General features: G+C 40.8%; 1 protein-coding gene across 6 annotated transcripts; it reads left to right on the top strand.

The window, feature by feature from the left end:
* Window positions 1-65: 65 nt before the first annotated feature.
* Window positions 66-20,912, top strand: zc3h7ba (zinc finger CCCH-type containing 7Ba). 6 transcript variants are annotated; one of them, XM_037792655.1, is made up of 23 exons: window positions 66-299; window positions 556-623; window positions 741-777; window positions 3,675-3,872; window positions 6,041-6,205; window positions 7,049-7,129; window positions 7,624-7,680; window positions 8,629-8,683; window positions 8,888-9,006; window positions 10,234-10,783; window positions 11,041-11,102; window positions 11,200-11,293; window positions 12,477-12,638; window positions 13,852-14,066; window positions 15,186-15,286; window positions 15,416-15,597; window positions 15,741-15,826; window positions 16,216-16,370; window positions 17,592-17,697; window positions 17,962-18,070; window positions 18,505-18,641; window positions 18,748-18,917; window positions 20,102-20,912. In XM_037792655.1, exons 2-23 carry the CDS (start codon window positions 565-567, stop codon window positions 20,280-20,282), a joined length of 3,081 nt encoding a protein of 1,026 aa, XP_037648583.1. In that variant the 5' UTR covers window positions 66-299; window positions 556-564; the 3' UTR covers window positions 20,283-20,912. The 6 variants fall into 6 exon arrangements, with proteins under 6 accessions (XP_037648583.1, XP_037648586.1, XP_037648581.1 ...); XM_037792653.1 differs by having other exon boundaries at window positions 67-299; window positions 8,846-9,006; XM_037792654.1 differs by having other exon boundaries at window positions 67-299; window positions 6,041-6,199; window positions 8,846-9,006; window positions 20,102-20,282.
* Window positions 20,913-21,426: the final 514 nt, after the last annotated feature.

Consider the following 21,426-nt stretch of genomic DNA (forward strand, 5'->3'; position numbering starts at 1 on the left):
AACAGGGTGTGTAGGAGGGGTTTAGGCAGGAAGTGATGCCTGACAGACTATACCCAGGGCTGAAAAGCTACGGTCATTAAAGGGCTAGCGGATGTTTGCAGCTGGCTCCTGCATGGAGGCTGGGGCTGCTGGGAATCGAAACTTAACTGAAGTCAGACACGAAGCCTCGACGGGTCTCTTCCTCCTCGGCTCGCTGTCTATCAGCTCTCACCTGGAGAGAGTTTCTCCGTCTTTCAGGACACTAAATGACACGCGTGTAAACTTTTCTTCAGGTTCAATGAACTTCCTCTCTGCATTAGGTAGGTGTGTCTGAAGTTGGCCCACTGCAGCAATGATAGCCAGGGTTAGGGAGGCATGCAGGGTCAGGGGGCTTGTTTATACGGGATGTTTGTGTATTTATTGAACATGAAACCAGGCTCGGTGAGAGTCTTAACACGAGGTGGTTGTTTCTTGCGCTCTACCTTTTAAAGGAAGTGGGTGTTTACAGCACAGGCACTATCAAAACAACACCAGTCAGTCTTTGCTACTAAACCCACTTGTTTGTCTTCTCCCCAGGGAACCAGCATGGAGCCTTCCAGACACAAACGCAAGGAGGAGATAAGCAGATCTCTGACATTTATACAGTGAGATGCTTTGTGTTATTTGAGTGACAGAAAGTGAAACCTACCATGATCCTGAATGACTCATATCCTCTATAACAAGTTGTACTTTTCTAAGCATGTTTATATCTTGTGTTCTAGGTCTTCTCTGGCTTATCCAGATCCTGAGGGCTACCAGGTACCAGCTGTTATTATATATATATACACAATATATTATGTATATTATGTCTGTCTCTTTACTCTTGCACTCTGGGTTTTTATGCATGTTAAGATCTACTTGGTCATAAGTTGTTGCTGAAGTCACAAGCCACTGTGCTTTCTGTTTCGTTTCTCCCTTAAAAATCCTCTCTCTCCTCTCTCTCCTCTTAACATCTTTCTGTTTATTCCTCGCTGCATGTAAAATCAAGGACTGGGCACTTTATTCACATATTTTGTCCATTCTCTTCTTTGGAGGCAGTGTTGAGCTTCAAATTAATTTCTAGTCTGTCTTAAAGAGGACATATTTTGCTAATTTCCAAGTACGTACTTGTATTTTGGGTTTCTACTAGAACATGTTTACAAGCTTTAATGTTCAAAAAAACGCTTTACTTTTCTCATGCAGGCTGTGCTGCAGCTCCTCTTAACACCTTCTGTCTGAAACGCTCTGTTTAAGCCCCTGCCCCCTGAAAAGCCCAGTCTGCTCTGATTGGTCAGCTGGCCCACTCTGTTATGATTGGTCAACTGATCGGACTTTGCTCTCGCTCCGCTCTAAATAGCTTTGTTTGAGGGTGTGCCAAACTAGCCGTTATGCAAATGTGTTACTTGGTGACATCACCAAGTTACGGAAGAAAATGTAGGAATATGTGGTATATTTTCACCTCTTGTACAAGTCCACGAGGCCCCTAAGGGTAAAACATATGAGTAAGAATCATGAGGGAGACATGGTCATGAGATATGACCGGGGGCTGGGGGATAACATATAGGATAAAGGAGCCATTCATTGTCATGAGGCGCGAGAGCCCCGAAGTGCAGGACTTTCAGATTTGACTTGAGACCTCCGGACGCTCTAGACGTTCGTTATGACATTTGTTGCTTGTTTGTAATAAACTCTATTATACCAGCAAGAACAGTGTCCGCGGAGCATCCTTTCTCATCACTTCAACAGCACTGTCGCAGGAAAGATACGACAACTTCAAGCGAGGTGTTTCAGTCAGTTCAGGAGCAGTGTTTCTGTGGAGGAGAGTAACTCCCTTTGGCGTGTACTTTGGGCTTTGTAACTTTGCAGATCAGAATCAGAATCAGAAAGGTGTTTATTGCCAGGCGTCGTCTACAGACCTGTTGGCTCTGTAGGCGAACTGCAGTGGGTCCAGCAGGGGGTTGGTGATAGTCTTTAGGTGGTGGAGCACAAGGCGTTCAAAGGTCTTCATTATAACGGAGGTCAGGGCGACGGGTCTGTAGTCCTGAAGACCTGTGATCCTTGGCTTCTTGGGGACCGGGATGATGGTGGAGGCTTTGAAGCAGGCCGGCACCCTGCAGATTTCCAGTGATGTGTTGAAAATCCCTGTAAACACTGGAGACAACTGGTCTGCACAGTGTTTCAGGGTTGCAGGTGAGACAGCGTCTGGGCCGGCTGCCTTGCGGGGGTTTTGTCCTTTGAAGAGCCTGTTGACTTCCCCCTCTTTGATGGACAGAGGTGTGAAGGGGGGTAGGGGTGTGCACAGGCTCGGTGCTTGTGGAGAAAGCTGGGGGGGGCTGGTGTTAACAGTGTTAACTGCTGGTGGCTGATGGCTGGGGGGAGAGGAGATGTAGTCAGGACTGGCACTTTGTCTGTCGAATCTGCAGTAGAACTCATTCAGCTCATTTGCCAGTCGGAGGTCATTCGTGGAGTGGGACAGTTTGGGCTTATAGTTTGTGATCTGCCTCAGCCCTTTCCAGACTGAGGCTGAGTCGTTGGCTGAGAACTGCTCCTGTAGTTTCTCTGAATACTGCCGTTTGGCCTCCCTCACCGCCTTGCCAAACGCGTATTTAGCCTCTTTAAAGCCCTCCCTGTCACCACTCCTAAATGCCTCTTCCTTAACCAAACAAAGCTGTTTGAGTTTGGCTGTGAACCAGGGCTTCTCGTTGTTATAGTGAACCCTGGTGCGCGTCGGTATACAGCTGTCCTCACAGAAGCTGATATACGACGTCACAGCCTCTGCATACTCGTCCAGACTGTCAGTGGCGGTCCTAAACATCTCCCAGTCCGTGCAGATCTTTTACATGCACAAAAAACTATATAACACACTATAGGAAAGGGGAAAAAAAAACACCAAACCATAATAGGTCCCCTTTAATACTCACAATACGCACTTTCAAAGAGATACTGGTCGCTGTAATTATTCCTCCCGTTCGCACAACCAACAACTATTGGATAGATTGCCATGACATTTTGCATAGACATTAATTGTCCCCAGAGGATGAATGCTACTGACATTTCCTCTAGAACCACCATACGGTTGGTATTCTTGTTTTTAAGTGACATGCCTTTTAAAATTGTTTGATGGGCATCAAATTGTGTACGACATTCATGGTCTCCAGACGATGTATCCTAATGACTTTGGTGATCCACTCACCTTTCCTGACATTCCCATTAGCCTCTGCTCAGCTGTACTTTAGTATGCCAGAAAAATATCTAGTGTGTCCCAATACATAGTATGTCAAATGCAGTATGCCAAAAATACCTCAATGTCCTACTACATCTGGTCACATTTTGCAGTATGCAAGCCAGCATGCTTTTCTTGCTATTCTGACCCATAATCTTCAGCACAGCAGATATATGAGCAAGAGGGTCACATTTAAAGATGCAATGTTATGACAAAGTATATGTCCCATGTGAATGCGTACTGCATGCAACTATACATATTTTGTAAGGGCAGCTGCAGTACGTAGTGATCTTTTTGAAGCAACAATGCTTACTGTGCATGCAAATGTGTAATGTGACCATGGCCCAGAATATAAAATCATTCATAAAAGCTGTGGGGTGTGACTACTTTAGTCCCAAAGTTTTTGGGACACACCACTAGTGTCTTATTCCCTTCTTTCTTTCCCTCCTCCCAGGACTTCCTGACCCGGTTAGTGTGCAACCTGCTCGAAGAGGGCAACGCCTCGTTCAAAGACAGAGACTGGGAGCAGGCAGTGAGAGAGTTCACTGAAGGCTTAAATGTCTCACACTATGCCGCAGCGGAGGAGATCCAGATCCCTGAAGCTTTGCTGGAGAGCCTGTATGTCAACCGGGCTGCTGCCTACCACAGCATGGTGAGATACACCAGCTGGTCCTGTGTGTTGACGAGACACCGGTGAAGATGTAGACAGCTGTTCTTCAAAATACATGCAGCTGTGACTAAGACTAGTGACAAAAGTTTTTCCACACCCAAACCTGATCTGTGCGTGAGTCAGTCAGTTGTGGAGCCGGTTAAAAGTGGATCAACAACCCATAATGATGACGGGTCGAAATAATTATTCAACCTCCCGCAACTTAAGTTATACGTAGTTTATTATTATGCAGCAGAGGAAAGCTCACATATAACCCAATGCAGGGGATTGCACCCACCAACACCAAGGCAATAGATGAATGCTGTGAGAGCGGGGGAGTCATAGGGAGGTTGTTAGCATGAGTTCAAGGGAAGGCCAAGGCATATCTGGGAGAACTCAGGAGTAAATCTTAGGGTAGCATACAAAGCAGTGATCATAGGATAATAATTCATAGCAAGATAACATGACTAGTACACATTCCTTCCACAGCTGAATTACAGTTTTCTCCACAGGACCAGACTGAAATAACACAACTATTGTATAGATTGCCATTAAGTTTGTGCAGACTCTCATGGTCCCTAGAGGATGAGTCCTAATGATTTGATGATCCCCTGACTTTTGCTCTAGCACCACCATGAGGTTGCTATATTGTGATTTAGAGTGATGTGTCAGCTTTTGGATGCATTGCTGTGAAATTTGGTCGGGATATTCATGTCCCCCCTTCAGGAATAATTGTAATAACTGTAATAATCCCGTAATCTATAGCTTTATGTATAATGCTTACAATGACAACAATAGCAACATGTTGGCATCGTCACAAAAGCATGTTGGCATGCTGACGTTAGAATTAAGCTCAAAGCCCTGCTGTGTCTAAGTAGTAGTAAGTAAGTAAGTAGTAGCTAGCATGGCAATAAACTCTTGATAAGATAATTTTGGGGTCTATAAATTAAGATGGGTGTTTTGGGAGTACTTTATACATAAAAAGATAACGCCTATATTACTTTTGAAATATAAGTAGTTTTAACTAATAATGAAATCCATATCTGGTCATTTTCAGACTGTCCCATCCGACTGAGGCAGTTAAGGGTTAATGTGGCTGTTCAAAGGTCTATGGCATGCAGGTGTCCTCAATCATCCAGCCAAGCCCATTGTTGACTGACTGTCAACAAAGATACTTCCATATCCGCACTCATGAAAAAAAAAAAGAAAATGACAACATTTTCGTGATGTCTGCTTTAGTACAAATTATACTTATGTTGGAGATAAAAATGTAAAAATCAGATGTCTAGTTTTATCCATAGTAGGGGTGTAAAGATACATCGATCTGGATCGATATATCGATTACTAGATCAACGATCCAATATCATCAATGCAAAGTGAAAACATCAATACATACAGTATCATTTTTAAGATATTAAGTATTAGAATTGTCGAATCATATTTTAGTTGCCTTTTGTGCATTTATATAAATGTAACTGATTGTGTTGAATAGGCATATGGTGTTGTCTCATATCGATCGCAGGCCCCTGAATTGAATTGAATCAAAATCGTATCGTGGCAGAGTTTGTGATATCAGCAAATATTGATTCATTGTCCAAAGAATCGATATAATGTCATCGTGATGAAACTTGTGATTTACACCCTTAATCCTAATCTAGTATATTTAGCTGATAGTCCTAATATTAGTATTAAATTTCAATATTGAATTCAATGCTGGAATCGGGGAAAACCAAAACCTTTGACCTACAGTACAATGATCAGCTCAGCAGCAGTCTGATGTATTGCAAGTGACAAATAATGTTGGAAACACAGAAGAAATAAATACCCTTTACATGTCCGTTCAGGCGAAACAATGCAGTAAATCAGATTATATAAGTTTATTTAAACTTTAGATAATGTTAATAAGGTGATGAGAAGAAAAGGTATTAAGAGAACCTGCAGTTCAGAAACATCTAGTGTCCTTGACAGTGGTGCCCACACACATTCCTACAGTTATTAACACATCACAGAGTTTGGACTAAACTCAGTGTATGACTTCTTCAACAAAGGAGGCTTTTCTGTCCTCCCCATCATTCACACCTGAGCTCTGCTTCTAAAAACGCCGTACCGATCTGATTGTGACTCCTCTAACCATGTCTTTTTCTTTCACCTCTCTTTCATGTCTCCCACAGGGTGAATATGAGCAAGGCGGGGAGGACTGCGACAGAGCTCTGAAAGTGTGTAAGGAAAGCCGCAGGGCGCTGTACAGGAAGGCACTTTGTTTGAAGGAGCTCGGGAAGTACAAGGAGGCCTACAACTGCACCACGGACTGTCTGCTCGTTACTCGTCTGGTAAAGGAAAGAGACAATTGTGTAAATTGAGCTCTTGTAAGAAGCAAAGAAAATGATTTCAGCTGAAAGGTTCATTCTTGGCCTCGAAAAAAATCATCACAAGGTCCACTTACTTAGATTTATAGCCACGCTAGCAGTCTAAATACCTGTAGAAGTAATGGTGCCTTCAAATGGGGACGTGTTCACGAGAGGAGTCCATATGAACGCCCCCCTCTTGTGGTATTCACAACCTCGTAAGTGGAAAGCTTCTGAAAGTTCAGAGTTCACGTGTTTGTCGACGTTGTCAGAAATAGCGGAGGCCATGGAAGCTCATTTTTCGATACATAATAAGTGAATATATTGTAATTTTAGTCGTATATTGTTTTTCTTCGTAATTTCATAATATATCTGAGGAAAATGTTGATATTCCCAACGGCCTCATCGGTCTCCTGTCATTATGTCTTTGCATTTACTGCATTATGTTACCAAATTGTTAGCCTCTGTGGCTTCTAGATGCCGACAGTAACGTTAATATTGCCGTTGCTTAGCAGCGGTGTTATCACAACTTAACCACTTGACAGCCTCACAAAGCCACTAGCAGCTTTAGACCCTTAGCCTTGATTCTTAAACTTTTTGATAAAACCAAAAGGATAATTATCTCTTATCTTGTGGATTGGAGAAATGCTAAAATGTGTAAAATTTTAAGGTGTCTCTTTTTAGCATTGGTTAAATGAACAGTAAATGCAATACACAACACGCGATAAGTTCCAAGATGATAATAAACGGGCTACACGACATGGTAGATTACACAGATGTGTAACTTGTGCAATGTATTGATTTTTTTCTTTTTTTCTGTTTAACTCTTAACAGGACAAACAAGTGAATGAGCTCGCACAGGAGCTGGCCATCCATCTGGGACTCAAAAATCGGAAACCATACGTCGGCGCAAAGGTTGGTAAAGTGATTATTGTTTAGATTTTGTTCACTGAGGAATGCAAATGGATAATAGTAAAGGATTTTCTCAGTCTTCAGCTCTGTCATGGTCAGATAGGATGCAGTCTAGGGGTGGGCATGGATAAAATCTTATATCACGGTAAGTAATTTCATATTGTGATAACGATATATTTACATCATGACTTGAAAAGTTATTTGGCTAAAAAAAACATTCTTGATTATCCAGTGAATTAAATACCGTAAAAGTCACATTGATGCTAAAAGTTTGTTGAGTAAATATGCAATGCAATGGGGTAGTTGCATCCAGAGATTTTAAAGAAATGGTTACCATAGTACGACAGAAAAATCTCTGATGGTTGACATATATCATGACGATATATGTCAACCATCAGAGATTTTTCTGTTGCCAAACTCTAATTCAGACAAGATTGCAGATTCCAGTTGATGCAGATTTGTGTCTCATATTCAGTCTGTTATCATGTCTTTCCCAGGAAGGAGGACTTATCACGAGAGGTGTAACAAATGGAAACAAGACTGAAGCCATCAAGGCAAGTTCCACATTATCTCTAACATTCACCTTAGAAAAAAAAAAAAAAAAGATTTGTACAAAGTTCCAATTCATAATATTTACTAACATTTTAGTTTCTTAAATGAGAAAACCTCTGAGATTTAGTATCACAGAATCAGTGATGCATGTTTTGCATATATATTTTTGTTGAGCCTTTACCATAGACAGTATAAAAGGAGTGGGCGTAGTCACTGTGACGTCATCCTTTGTTTTGTGGAGTTCTGTTTTGAAGCCTTGAGTTCGGCATTTTGGCTGTCGCCAACTTGTTTTTTTGGCCGTCGGCATCTTGTTTTTTTGCAACCAGTAGTGACACGAGAGGGTGGAGCTAAGTACAACCAAACGCTAAATAAGACATTTTTAGGTGACCAAAATGTTACAGTTAACTTTCATGAAGTGAAAACACACAGTGAAAGAGTTAAAGTTGTAAAACAAAAACACGGACAACTCCCAGACCGGACAACGCCGTGGTAGCGACCTGTCAATCACAAAGTAGCCACGCCCTAAAGCATACCCTGCTTTATGGTCTATAAAACTGTAACTCTAAATGGGACCATAATTTACTAAATAAACATCATGCTGTATTGAAGAAGACTTGAAACTAGAGATTGAGACCATAAACTCATGTTTTGAATGTTTACTGAGGTAATGAATCAAGTGAGAAGTAGGCGAGTAGAACTCGGAAACTGTTTAACTTTGGAACTTCAAATTTGGTATAATGGTTGACAGTGTGGTCTGGTTGTGCCTTTTAGGGGTCAGAAGTCCAGGGTGTCCAAAATTTTCGAAATTTTTCCAAAAGGGCAAAACCTTTGGCCCTACTTTAGCAGGGGTCAAGCAGTGATTGGGGGGTATGTGAGTCATGCTCACTTTTGCCTTGTTTTATATGTGCTTCATTATACTACATATGCTTTTTTCCCCTTCTCACTTCCAGGTGTCTGGTGCTCCTGTTGGAAATGGTATTAATCCTCTGAGTGGCCTTGCACCAGGTGGGAATTCTTCACTTTTACTTGATCAGAATTGTGTTGCATTGATAATACAGGCAACATGTTTGTCTCCACATCTGTTTTCATTGATTTAAGTTCTTGAAATATGTGTACAAAACATATTACAAGTAAAATCTAAATGAATTCCCTACCGCTTCTTTTCAGTCAGTTTTCCCAGCATGCCTCAGTCCCCCATTGCCTCCCCAGCTCCCAGCTGCCGCCAACCTGCTGTCTCCTCAATACCTGACATGGAGGACTCGGAGCTGATGGGAGACGACTTGGACAGCCTGCTCGACTGCTTCCCCAACGAGCAAGACCCAACTGAGGTGAGATCTGTGTTTGTGCTGGGTTTGTCCTTACAGACCAGTAAATTAACTTTTGTATTTTTTCATTGGAAAAAAATATGTTCAGTAGGGAAAGAAAAGAGAGGTCAGTTGTTGCAGAAGTTGATATGCTAGTATGTTAGATGCCTATTTACACATCCAGCAGTGACTGGTGGACATGGTCAGTTGGTTTGTCGACTGCCGTTTTGAAGCCTTGAGTTCTGCATTCACCATCTTGGTTTATGTAACCAGAAGTGACACAGAGGGTGGAGCTAAGTACACCTGAACACTGAATAACACTCATTTTTAGGCGACCAAAATGTTACAATTAACTTTCATGAAGTGAAAACACACTGTGAAAGGGTTAAAGTTGTAAGACGAAAACACGGACAACTCCCAGACCGGACAACGCCGTGGTAGCGACCTGTCAATCACAAAGTAGCCACGCCCTAAAGCATCCCCTGCTTTATGGTTTATTTGACTCTAAATGGGACCATAACTTACTAAATGAACATCATGCTGTATTGAAGAAGACTTGAAACTAGAGATTGAGACCATAAACTCATGTTTACAATGTTTACTGAGGTAATAAATCAAGTGAGAAGTAGGATCATATTCTCATAGACTTCTATACAAACAGACTTCTTTTTGCAACCAGATGAGTCGCCCCCTGATGGCTATTAGAAAGAATGCAAGTTTAAAGCACTTCCACACTGGGTTCACTTCTCAGACCCGGAGGTTTCCCACTGGTCTCCACCAACTCCTGAGGGAAATATCTGTCTCTTAAGCAGCTAGATGTTCCACTTTCTTCACCAGCTAGTTGCTAACATTGTCTGTCTGCCATTTGGTGCTGGTCGGGTAGTGAAGAGCGGGTTTATCAGAACCTTTCCACTGGAAACAGCTGTCTACCACGGCTAGAAACAATACTGATGAGAGTTTGTGGGCTGTAAAAACAAAACGATAACCTGAGGGAAACTACAGTCGGGAGATAATCACTACGAGTGTCCCCTTTCACATTACACTAATTTGATCCATTGTTTATGTAATAATATTGATTAGTGCAGCTTTAAGTATGGGTGATTTGTCATAAATAAACATTTCAGAATCATGTTGATATTGCCAACATCCATCAAAACCTTCAAATGTAATCATGAAATTGAGCATTACATTTTTTACATTCTGTCCCATTTCCCTTTTTTTCACTCCAGTTTCTTTCTCCATGTTTTCCAGACCCCCACCAGGCCAGCATTCTCAGTCCCCAGCAGGACCTCCAACTGCGAACGCACAGTTCCTTCTGTCCTGCCCGCCCCAACACCCCAGCTCCCCCCGGCCTTCTTCAGCTCGGCAATCAGCAAGCTCAACTCCCTGGACTTCTTTTCAGGTGGTGGGTGCAACACCACAACTGGAACACTGGATGCCCTTGATGACCTCTTGAACCTTGGAATTGGAGGTGCCACAGGTGCTCCAAACTTAGCACTGACCTCCTCGGCGCTGGATACTCTGGATGGCCTCGATTCCCTGGATGACCTCTTGGATACGGCTCCAAGTGCTGCTGATGGGATTGAGTCCCTTGATGATTTGCTAGATGAACTAGAGACCGTCTCTGATCCAGGTGGTCAGAGCGGTGAAGTCCCTAAAATTGGTGTGAAAGCTGTGGAGCCACTCGACTTTCTTGATGTCCTGGATTTGTTTCCCTCAGTGGAAGGTGTTGCTGCAACTTTGCCTGCAATCTCCACCGGGAGAGCAGGCCTGGACACGCTCTCCGATTTCAGCTCAACTGGTGATTATGATTTCTTGGGAACTTATTATATTATTGGCAAAGCAGGTGTTTGTCCTGTTCTTTTAGAGGTTATAACAGCAAATAGCAGATCAATTGAAGAGTGATGTTTGTTTTTGTTCTCACATTGTTTCATTTGAAAACTTTTAGAGCCCTTACAAAGTGAAAGTACGCCGTTTTTAAAATGAAAAAAAATCTGATAATTTGAATTAGAAAGGATAAGCATAATTTGTCATTTATTTCCTCTCATTGCTCCTCAGATATCACAGTCCCTCCCACTGCTGCAGCTCCAGTAATACGATCTCCAAAGAATAACTACAAAGTAAGACTGGTTATCTGGCTTGTGATACAGTACCTGCTCTATTGTTATCCGTTTTCTCAGCATTAACTGAAATCTTATTCTTGCCGTGGCAACAAAGGAGAAGAATAACCAAGCGCCGGTTGCAGTCTCTAACCCGCTGTCCTCCACCCATGAGTTCCTGCAGGCCTGCTCCGCTTGTTTTCCTCGTCAAGGTACGTCAGAGGTCCATTCATGTCTCAAACTAACTGTAGTGTAGCCAGAAATAACAATGATCCTGTTGATGGTTTTACTATCCAGGCAGGTTAATGTCCTTTTAATATTCCCTGTTTTGAGCTTGAAAGGAACTTGTGATTTCAGCTGCACCCTTAAGCATGGGGTTGTATGAGGTACTTAATCCATAGTTGGTGTATTACCTACAGTAGATGAATGTCGGCACACCCCCAGTGTGGACAAACAGACAGGAGTGCCAGCATGGAAGCAAGACAATGTACTGCTGTGGAAGGGGGCCGGCAGCAAAACGTATTTTAGTCACCTAAAAGAAAGGCCCACCTTAAAAAATCAATATCAGTTTAAGTGTAAGCTATATTGAGAATATTTTCAGTGGGTAACCTTGCTGTGAGACAGCTCTACAGTCTATGTTCTGATGGGGAACTGAAACTGTTATCTATGCTCTTGCCAAAGCAATCAGACTCCATTGAAAAAAATACATAAATTGTACCCTGCATAACACAGAGCTTCTGGTCTACCACTGCCTTGATCGGTTAGATTGTTTGTGTTATTGTGTGACTTTGGTTATTTACGATTCACCAAAGTCACACAATAACTCAAACAAAATAACCGATCAAGGCAGCGGTACACCAGCAACCCTGTGTTATGCAAGGTCAAATTAATGTTTTTTTCAATGGAATTTTGTGGCTTTGGCAAGTGCATACATGGATACAACGGCTTCAGTTCCCCGTCGGAAAGGGCTGTCTGACAGCAAGGTTAAGTGATGAAAATATTCTAAATATAGAGTACACTCAAACTGATAACGATTTTTCAGGTGGGCCTTTCTTTTAGGTGGCTAAAATACGTTTTGCTGCCGCCCCGTCCACAACAGTACATTGTATTGCTCCTGTGCAGTAACTTCTGTCTGTGTCTCCAAACTGGGGGCGTGTTGACCGCCATCTACTGTAGGTAATACACTGGCTACAGATAACTACCTCATACAACCCCACTTCAAAACACCCAAACTATCCCTTTTAATATTGCAGAAAAGGGCAAAATTTAAAAATCTGTACAGAATACATCAGTGGAGAAAACAAACTATGTCTTGTGGTGACTCCTACTCCTACGTTTTTGTCCTATTGAATATCTTCAACTTTTACAAATAACCCTGCCCCCTTTCGTTTTCAGGTCAAGGGATATATACATTTGTTCACAAGCCAGACCTGGTCCACAGCTGTAAGCAAGACATTCTGTTGTGTAGACGAAAGGCAGGTCATCCTTCGGAGTGGACCAGAGTGCGACAGATTCCCAACTGGAGTTTCTTCAGTGGGCCGTTTGTACTTTGCAGGGGTAAGGATCTCAGGATCTCTTCTGGTGAATTGTCTGTTGGCATTCATTGTTCACTGCTTGTTATTGTGGTTGAAAGTCATGTATCAGGACTACATAGTGTGTTTTGTTTTGTGTGTGTCTCCGAGTGGTCGAAAAGAACCTAATTACAGTACATTTGCATAAAACACTTCCCTTTATATCGTGTGTCAGATCTAAACAATAAGACTGAACTTGATGACGTCAACAGGGATGGACTTCAGTCAATGGACACAGTCGGAAATTCCTTATTAGGAATAACCCCTTGAAATGTGCCACCTTGTCCTCAAGGGGGTCCTCAACGACAATAATTCAATTGGTCCAGACTGAAATACTAAAACATCTACACATATACATGATGCCCAGAGGATGGATCTTAATGACTTTTGGTGATCCTCTAACTTTCATTTAGTGCCACATTCAGGTCAAAGTTTTCATTTATCCTGTGAAATTTGTCCAATTTGTTCCCTGCAAATACCAAACGTCCCATCTTTATCTCATGGGGATGTGTAACCAGTTCCTGTTTCAGTGTCGATGGTTCCTGCGTCAAAATCAGCATGTTGAAAATGAAAAAACTTGCAAAATTTTCTATATGTTTGGTAAACATAGCAATCCATTAATGTACATTTATTTTAATTTTGCATTGAACAGTCAGTTCCTTTGTCCTTTGTGTGTGACTGAGCAGACCACATTGTGGTTTTGTTGGGGGTTGTAGAAATCCAGGTCAGTTCGAGGAGGCCCATCCTGTCGTAAATTGAGCATTTGTCACTCACTTTACCATTAGTGTCGTCCTTAAGCCTTCGCAGGGCCGTTTCAGTCTCTCAGGTCAGAGTTCAGATCAGAATGTAAAGCTGAAGTCACCAATATTCGCTCCATGGTGTTGTCTTCCTTTAACCATGTGACCATCTCTTTGAGTTTCATCATATTTTGCGGTAGTGTCAGGGAAGGCAGTTGTATATGATAGGACTTGGTCATTTTGGGGAAGGTGTTTACATTTTCCCAATGCGAACAAGGCAACTCTCTGCCACTTTGATTTGTCAGAAACAGTTGAATGTGAAGGAACCGTTGATGGCATATGTTTTCACAGATTAAGGAGGGAACTTGTAATTAAAAACAATGAGTGATTAACGTGACTGTGTTTATGCCCCACGCCCGTGGATGTGTGATTGAATAAGCTCTGTATTTTCTTACATGTCAGAGCTGCTGAAGTCCGGGGATTTGGGCGTGTGTAAGTTCGGAGAGAAATGCACGTTTGCCTACAACCAGCTAGAGATCGACGTTTGGACAGAAGAGAGGAAGGGGACGCTGGACAGAAACCTACTCTTTGAAACGGGAGGTTTCAAACTGGACCCTGTAAACAACATCATCCGCCTCCTGCATGAACACAAGGGCATGTTCATGTTCCTCTGTCAGGTTAGTGCTCCTGTACAGTTTATATAATAATAATTATTATTATTATTATTATACAAACACGGTTTCAATTCTCAACTCATGTTTGTTTTGCTTAATTATATATCTATTTATTTGTTGATTTATGTATTTGTTTTATAAATCTTGTTGTTTACTATATTCTGATATATGTATATTACATTTAAGAATGTTCTCTATCCTGTAATATGTTTTGAAAATTGAAAAATTTAATTTGTCTAAATCTAATCTAAATTTGTTTTATGTGCTCAGGTCTTCCTTAAATTATGGAGGTCAAAACATGACTTATTCCTCAATAAATAAACACTTGCATAAATGCTGGAATAAATACAGAGATAAAGTTAATAAATATTTAAATAAATAAAAGAATAAACAACTAATTAAATGCATAATAAATGAATGAATAAATAAATGTGGGTTATTAATCAGGAAATAAATAACAGTAACATATTTATTTATGTATTTCTACTTTTATTTGTGTGTCTGTTTCTATATTTTATTTATTTTTGTATTCTACATTTATACTTTTATATCTGTTTTTTTTTTCTTCTGTTTTTGTATGACAATCCGGTAACTAGGTTGTAGTAACCTCCCTGTAAAGCAGGACATTAGTGTGTTACAGTTGTTAGGTTAGGACCACTGACCTTAGTTACATACAAAAAATATAAATAAATAAAAGTAGAAATACAAAAATAAGTATATTTAGATGTATAGAAATGTGTGTAAATGTCCTGATTTTTAAAAATGTATTTATGTACTTATATATTTATAATTTTATTTATTGATTGAAATACAAATTGTATTTATTTAACTGTTACTGAGCACAAACTCCAATCCCAGTTGTATTGTGTATTAAAACACTGGAAACTGACTAAGAAGTACCAGTTTCCAGTGTTTGTTCTGTCTTGAAGCATGCATGTGACTCTACACACTACTGTATCTATGTTTTTATTCTTCATATGCCTGTCTGTCTGGAACATTTACTCAGCATTTTGTTGTATCATAATAGATTTATTCATTTCTATTCATGAATCATTTGTTGAGACGGTCATCTCTTAATCTGTCTGTCTGTTTGTTCCTTTCTGTTCTTTCTTTTGATTCTAGGAATGCTATGACAGTAAACCTAGAATCATCAGTAAGCGCTGTAGAGACAATCACACCATCTGCTCTAACTTGGATGCTCACCACACCTTCGATGCCAATAAGTGAGCGCGTTTACAACATACGTGTCTTCATCCTCGTTCCCTCGCTCATTTCACTCATACGCTCTTCTCTTCTCATGTCTTTCCTCTCTATCTTAAACACACTTTGATTTCTCCCTCTGTGCCCGTCAGGTGTTTGGCGTTTGTGATGAAGACCCACAGCGTGAACTACAGAAAGGTCCGACCTCTTGGCGTCCTGTGCAACTTGGATCTGTGCCGCCAAGCCATCCGGTACGGCTGCCAGAGAGAGGACAGCTGCTATTATGCCCACTCAGTCATAGAGCTCAAAACCTGGAGGGTGCAGCGAGACACAGGTGCAGTCTATCAGACTCTGGACACTGCAAATAATAGAATCGCTTTAATAAAAATATTAAAACACTGAAGAAGTGTAGCAATAGCCTGTATTGTTTCTCTTAAAATGAGTATTTCTGTGTGTGTGCTTGTGTCTGATTTTCAGGAATCAGCCCCGATGAGATTGTGAAAGTATCCACAAAGTGTTATGACAAGCAGGAGCAAAACTCAAGCAAGCAGAAAGGAAATAGAGTAAGAAAACCTTTTTTTATAATTTTATTAAAACAACACAATGTTTCTCCGGAATATAGATCAACCTGTCACAGTTTGTTGTTGGTCAACTTGTCCAGCGTCCTCTCTGTTTGTTCTTATTTTTGTAAATTTTATGAATCCACATGTTGAAGCAGTGACATTACCTCACTGCTGGTCTTAACTGAATTTTTCACCTTTTGTACAGAGCGTTTGTGTAAGAGCTGTCACATTTATCATATTATTTTCATTAAAAAAATCTGTGTAATTATTGGCTAACACAAACCTACATAAAAGAAGAAGAAAAATAATCGGTATCTTTGAGATGTGAATGATGAAGAAATGCTGTTAAATGACTACCACCCTCATCTTTATCGTTTAATTTGATGCAGTTGTCTTCTGGAGATGGCGGGAGCAAACCAAGAGGAGGAGTTGGGAAGAGTCTGAACATGAATATGAAGTTTGTGTGTGCTCTCTGCTGGCGGGACCGTCTGATCAGTGAACCAGACAAAGCCCTCAAGCACTGCAACGCAAAGGCCAAGCACACGTGAGTACAAATAATGTATTTACATAACTCCTATACAAGTCTGGAAAATGCATTTAAAGAACGGGTCCATTATTATTATTATTTCTTTTAGGTTTTATATCACTCCGTAGCTAAAACGCATGTTTTAGCATCAAAATGCTTTTTTGCCAGCAAGTCCTACTAAAAACTTAAAAGACCTGACGTAGGTTTCTGCATAATGATGATGCTGCTACATATACAGTATATATACATCCAGTCAGTGTACTAACGTTACATACAGTACCATAGGTGGCTGTCGGGATGCTCCCAGTTTGTAGAAGCAGATCGGAGTAACGGCATGGAAGCTAAGCAATGTACTGCTGTGGACGTTATGTTAGTTCGGATCCAAAAGTCAGACAATAACACAAACAAACTAACCGATCAATGCGGTGGTACACCAGCAACTCCCATGTTCTACAAGGTAAAATTACTGTTTTTGTCGATGGAGTCTGGTTTGGTGGCATTGAAGCAATGATATAACGTCTTCTTCAGTTCCCTGTAGGAAAGGGTTGTCTGATGGCGAGGTAAAACGGTGAAAATATTCTAAATATAGTGTACACATAAACTGATATTTTTTTTTTTAGGTGGATCAAATACTTTTTTCTGTTGCTCCCATCCAGAACCAATTTATCTTACCATCAGACAGCCCTTTCTGACGGGGAACTGAAGCCGTTATATCACTCTCTTTAGAGCCACAAGACTCCATTCACAGAAATTCAAAGTCATTTTACCTCGCGGAACATGGGAGTCTACATGCAGCCCCACTTAAAAAAATCTGAACGAACCCTTTCAGTTATTTCCAAACTTAGCACAGCTAATTTTGACTCAGCTAGTGCTAGTGTTCACATTATTCCTATCCTCATTGATTAGCTTACTTTGGAAACCTACTTCACTGCTTTTTGCAACGGCTGAGTGGGCGTTCCCATTTGAAAAAAACGGAACAGAACGCAGATGGACCCGTCCTTTAATAATTATTAAGTTATCTACTGTATAAACATGTCCATGTCATATTATCAGAGATCTTATTAGATATCAACCAGAGGTTTTCAAGCCTGCCTGGAAAAAGGGTGAAAGGTTAAATGTCGTCTACATAAAAAGACAGTTGTCCAAAATGATCCATCTTTTTTTTCCACCTCCTATCTGGGTCTCGCAGCTGTGTCCTTTTCAACCTCTGTCCTCTTCTTCTTGTGTCGTCGTCTTCAGGTGGACTAAAGAGAGATGGGTGCTGCTGGTCAAGTCCTTGGAGAGAAGTAAATGGGTTCAGGTCCGACCGCTGCCACACGCCAAGAACTTCCCCGTGCAGTATGATGTAGGTCTACTCTTAATGCACTTTAATACAACAAGTAGTTCAACCAAGCGCTCTGATTCATCAGACGCTTCCCACATTGATGTGCAGAGGGTCTTCCTCACTCTTTCTTGCATTTCTTGTCTTTTTACATTTACTATATTTTACACATTTGGTGCTTTTTAAAGATGAAATATGTAAGTTTGCCTGTTGTTGTGGCATCTGTTTGAAAGTTTGTATTGCACATTGTAATCTGTGTTTTAACAGCATTACGTTTTCTCCCGGCAGATATGTACCCAGATTTTGGAGAAAAGGAAATGTAACTACTCTGGAAACTGCACCTTCGCCCACAGCCAAGAGGAGAAGGAGATGTGGATGTATATGAAGAATAATGACTGTGAGTTATTAAAATAATGCTTTTCAAAGAGTATGCCACTGATTTAGCATTGTACTCCTATAACTACTCCTATTAAAAAAAGATCAGAGATATCGTCTTTTTTTTTATTACAGGCATGCGTCTTCCTTGTCCGAACATGGGGCCTACATTACCCACATTGCAACTCAACAACTGAGAGTTCAGTTGGAGATTCAGATGTGTTATGCTAGTAACAGCTAATCTAGCCTTGAGCCGCTAACCCCAGATACTGATACTGTTCGAAATGTTGCTAAAATAGCCAGAAATCTAGATGGAAATCTCTAAATGTATAATCTCGAATTTCACCTGAAGAGCACTGCGCCCGATCGTTGGGGCCTTGATTTGTTGACTGACTTCAACTCTGTCTCTCACTGAACATCTTCACAGTGATAACAGATTTGTATTTGTTCCTGTAGTGCGGGAGATGCAGCAGGTATACGACATGTGGCTGTCATTGACCGTCCACAACCGCCAAGCAGATGGAGCAGCGCTCAACCAGCCTGTCCCAGAAGAGAAATATATCGTCATGCCAACCGACTATGCTGAACTAATGGTGGGTACACATGTTGTTTAACAGCTGCCCCCAAACTAAAATGTACACATTGTGTTTCCTGACTATGCATCTGTAAGATGACAATGATGATTGTTTTGTATTTTAGAGTGGCTTCCACTGCCGTCTGTGTGGTAGGCACAGTAACAGTGAGCGGCAGTGGCAGCAGCACATCTCCTCTGAGAAGCATAAAGACCGAGTGTTCAGCTGTGAGGGGGAAGACGAAGCTCTGACGTGGAACTACCGTTTCCCCGGCCCGTGCTTTGAACTCTGCCACAAGTAAGACCTGTTCCTGGATCAGTTTTTGGTTTTGGATTTGGAGTGTTGTTGGTTTGAATCACAGCACAAGCTGGGGAAACATGCCCACAAAACCTAAAGAGTAAATTAACACACCCTGAATTTCTAACTTATTGCTTTAATTAATATTTTAATATTAACAATGGGTCAGATAACTTGTGTCACTTATCGTGACAAACCCTCAGAGAATTATCACCAACTTTGCAGTTCCCCTCAGTTCCACCGAGCATCTTTCAGTGTTTTGGTTTTACCGCCTGCAAAATGTACTATTTTGGTTCAATCTCATCAGCATTGTTTTCACTCTGACGAACTCTGATAAACCCACCATACACTACCTGTATACACTACCTGCCCTGCACCAAAAGGAGTTGGTGGCAATCAAAACAGAGCAAAAAGAAGAGTGAATATTGAACCAAAGATTCTCTATAACAAAGATGACACATTACAAGCTCCGCCAATGGTTTGAAATGGTATACACTTCCTGTCTCCTAAGTAGGCATGGTTATGGCATGTTCACCTCTCCCCTCCATCCCCCCTCCTCGTTTGGAAGTGTTGTGAACATCGTGTGGATGGATGCATGCAGATTGGGTTATATTTGCATAATGTATTTATATTTACTTTAGCTAACATTAGATATTTACTCAGCTAACCGCCACATTTAGCATTACAAAAATTAGTTAGCAAGGGTTTTTGCAAACATTAGTTGCCAGATCTTGTGAGAGTTTGTTGCCGAGGCAGGGAAGGGTCTCAAACAAAGTTAATTTTCTCCTGATTTGTTTGTCTGAAAAATGTCATTTTAGTGTCTGAATGCGCAGAAGATATGTGGCTCGTGAAATGAGTCCAATATTTACTTTGGTGACGAGAAAGAATCAGTCATACTCTGTGTACACGTTCACTTCTCCCATTGGAGTTAATAGACTCAGGACACGCCGCCAGTCTCCTAAAGGGAAACCCACGTGACACAGATACAGGAAACTGACTGTCAGTGCACCGTCTCCTTTCTCAGCTGTCTCCGATTGAACTTACATTTGTTGCCAAATGAATGCCAGTGTTGCTCTGTGTCTGCTGGATGTGTAAATAAGCAACTGTTTGCTAAAACCATATCAACTTTAGAAGGATACGTCATGTGTTTACAGCTTGTTTTGCATGATGTTAATGTTTGACAGGTTTGATGGCGGCTGTCCTGACGGTGTGAGCTGCGACTACGCCCACAGCTCAGAGGAGCTGCAGGAGTGGACCGAGAGACGGGACTTCCTGCGACAGAAGCTGGCCAAAGCCAGGGAGGACAAGCTCATCATGCCTGATGAGTTTGACTTTGGGAAGTTCAACTTTCTACTTCAGGACTGAGTAGATTTTTTTTGACTTTGGGAGCCATTAACTGCCAAACTAGCATTTCAGTTTATGAAGAGGTTTCAAATCTTGACCAAAAATCAGCAGGTGATCAAACTAGCAGTGTTCACAATTTTACCTGCCAAAAAAGACGACTTGAAATGATACATGAAGCACGTGTATTTGCATTCCAAATCATGCCATATACCGTTTACTTTAAATATTTGAATTTCTTCTAATTGAGCTACTTTTGCTCAGGTCTGTTCAACTAAAACATCAGTAAAACAAAAAAAAATTCTCTGTGCTGTGAAAGTGTTGGTGCCACTTTGAAAAACACAGCAGATACAAACACACGCCACACACACACCATTCATCACAGAATACTCATAAAAGGGTCATATTTAACCATACATGTAGCCGTTTGTGTGCTCTGACAAGTGACATTCACACATTTAGTTAAATAATTTTGTTCTTTTTCCCTGTTTGTGTCCTGTTTGAGCAGGGAGTATTACCAACAGTGCTTTCATTCCACAGTTCGCTAAGAGAGACAATGTTCAAGGCCTTAACTGTGCATTAAAATACTGCCCACAAATGATTTTTCTTAAGTCTTAATAAAAAAATGTCATGTTCATTTCTGATTTGTACTCAAGCAAAGACTTATGTGTTGATTCAAGATTCAACATTCAAGATTCCAGATGTTTTTAGTCACGCAGGTTATACAGGTACAATCGTGTGAAATGCTTTTTGCTGGGAAGCTCCATTAAAATAATAAGTTATATTACAATTATAAAAGGAAATACTATGTACAAGGGCATATTAAGAACATATACATATCAGGAAGTATAAATGTACATATATAAGAAATAGTTTGTACAAGGCATATCAAGAACATATACAAGCATATTAAGAACATATGCATTAAGAATATATACAGTATAAGCTATATTTTTGTGTGAGAAGGTGTCATATGAATTATCTATTTTATTTATTATATTATGGTGGTATGACTTGACTTTATGTATTTTTATGTGGAGCATATGTGTGTTATTCTGGTTCATAATGAGGTGTTCCTGCATTGGCCAAATTATTATTATGAGACTTAATAGTTCTGCTCATAGTTTAACTAAATGAGAAGATAAACAAGTGAGTATTTTCACAGTGT

This window comes from Sebastes umbrosus, chromosome 14 (assembly GCF_015220745.1).
Source record: "Sebastes umbrosus isolate fSebUmb1 chromosome 14, fSebUmb1.pri, whole genome shotgun sequence".
In the NCBI taxonomy this organism is placed as follows: Eukaryota; Metazoa; Chordata; class Actinopteri; order Perciformes; family Sebastidae; genus Sebastes; species Sebastes umbrosus.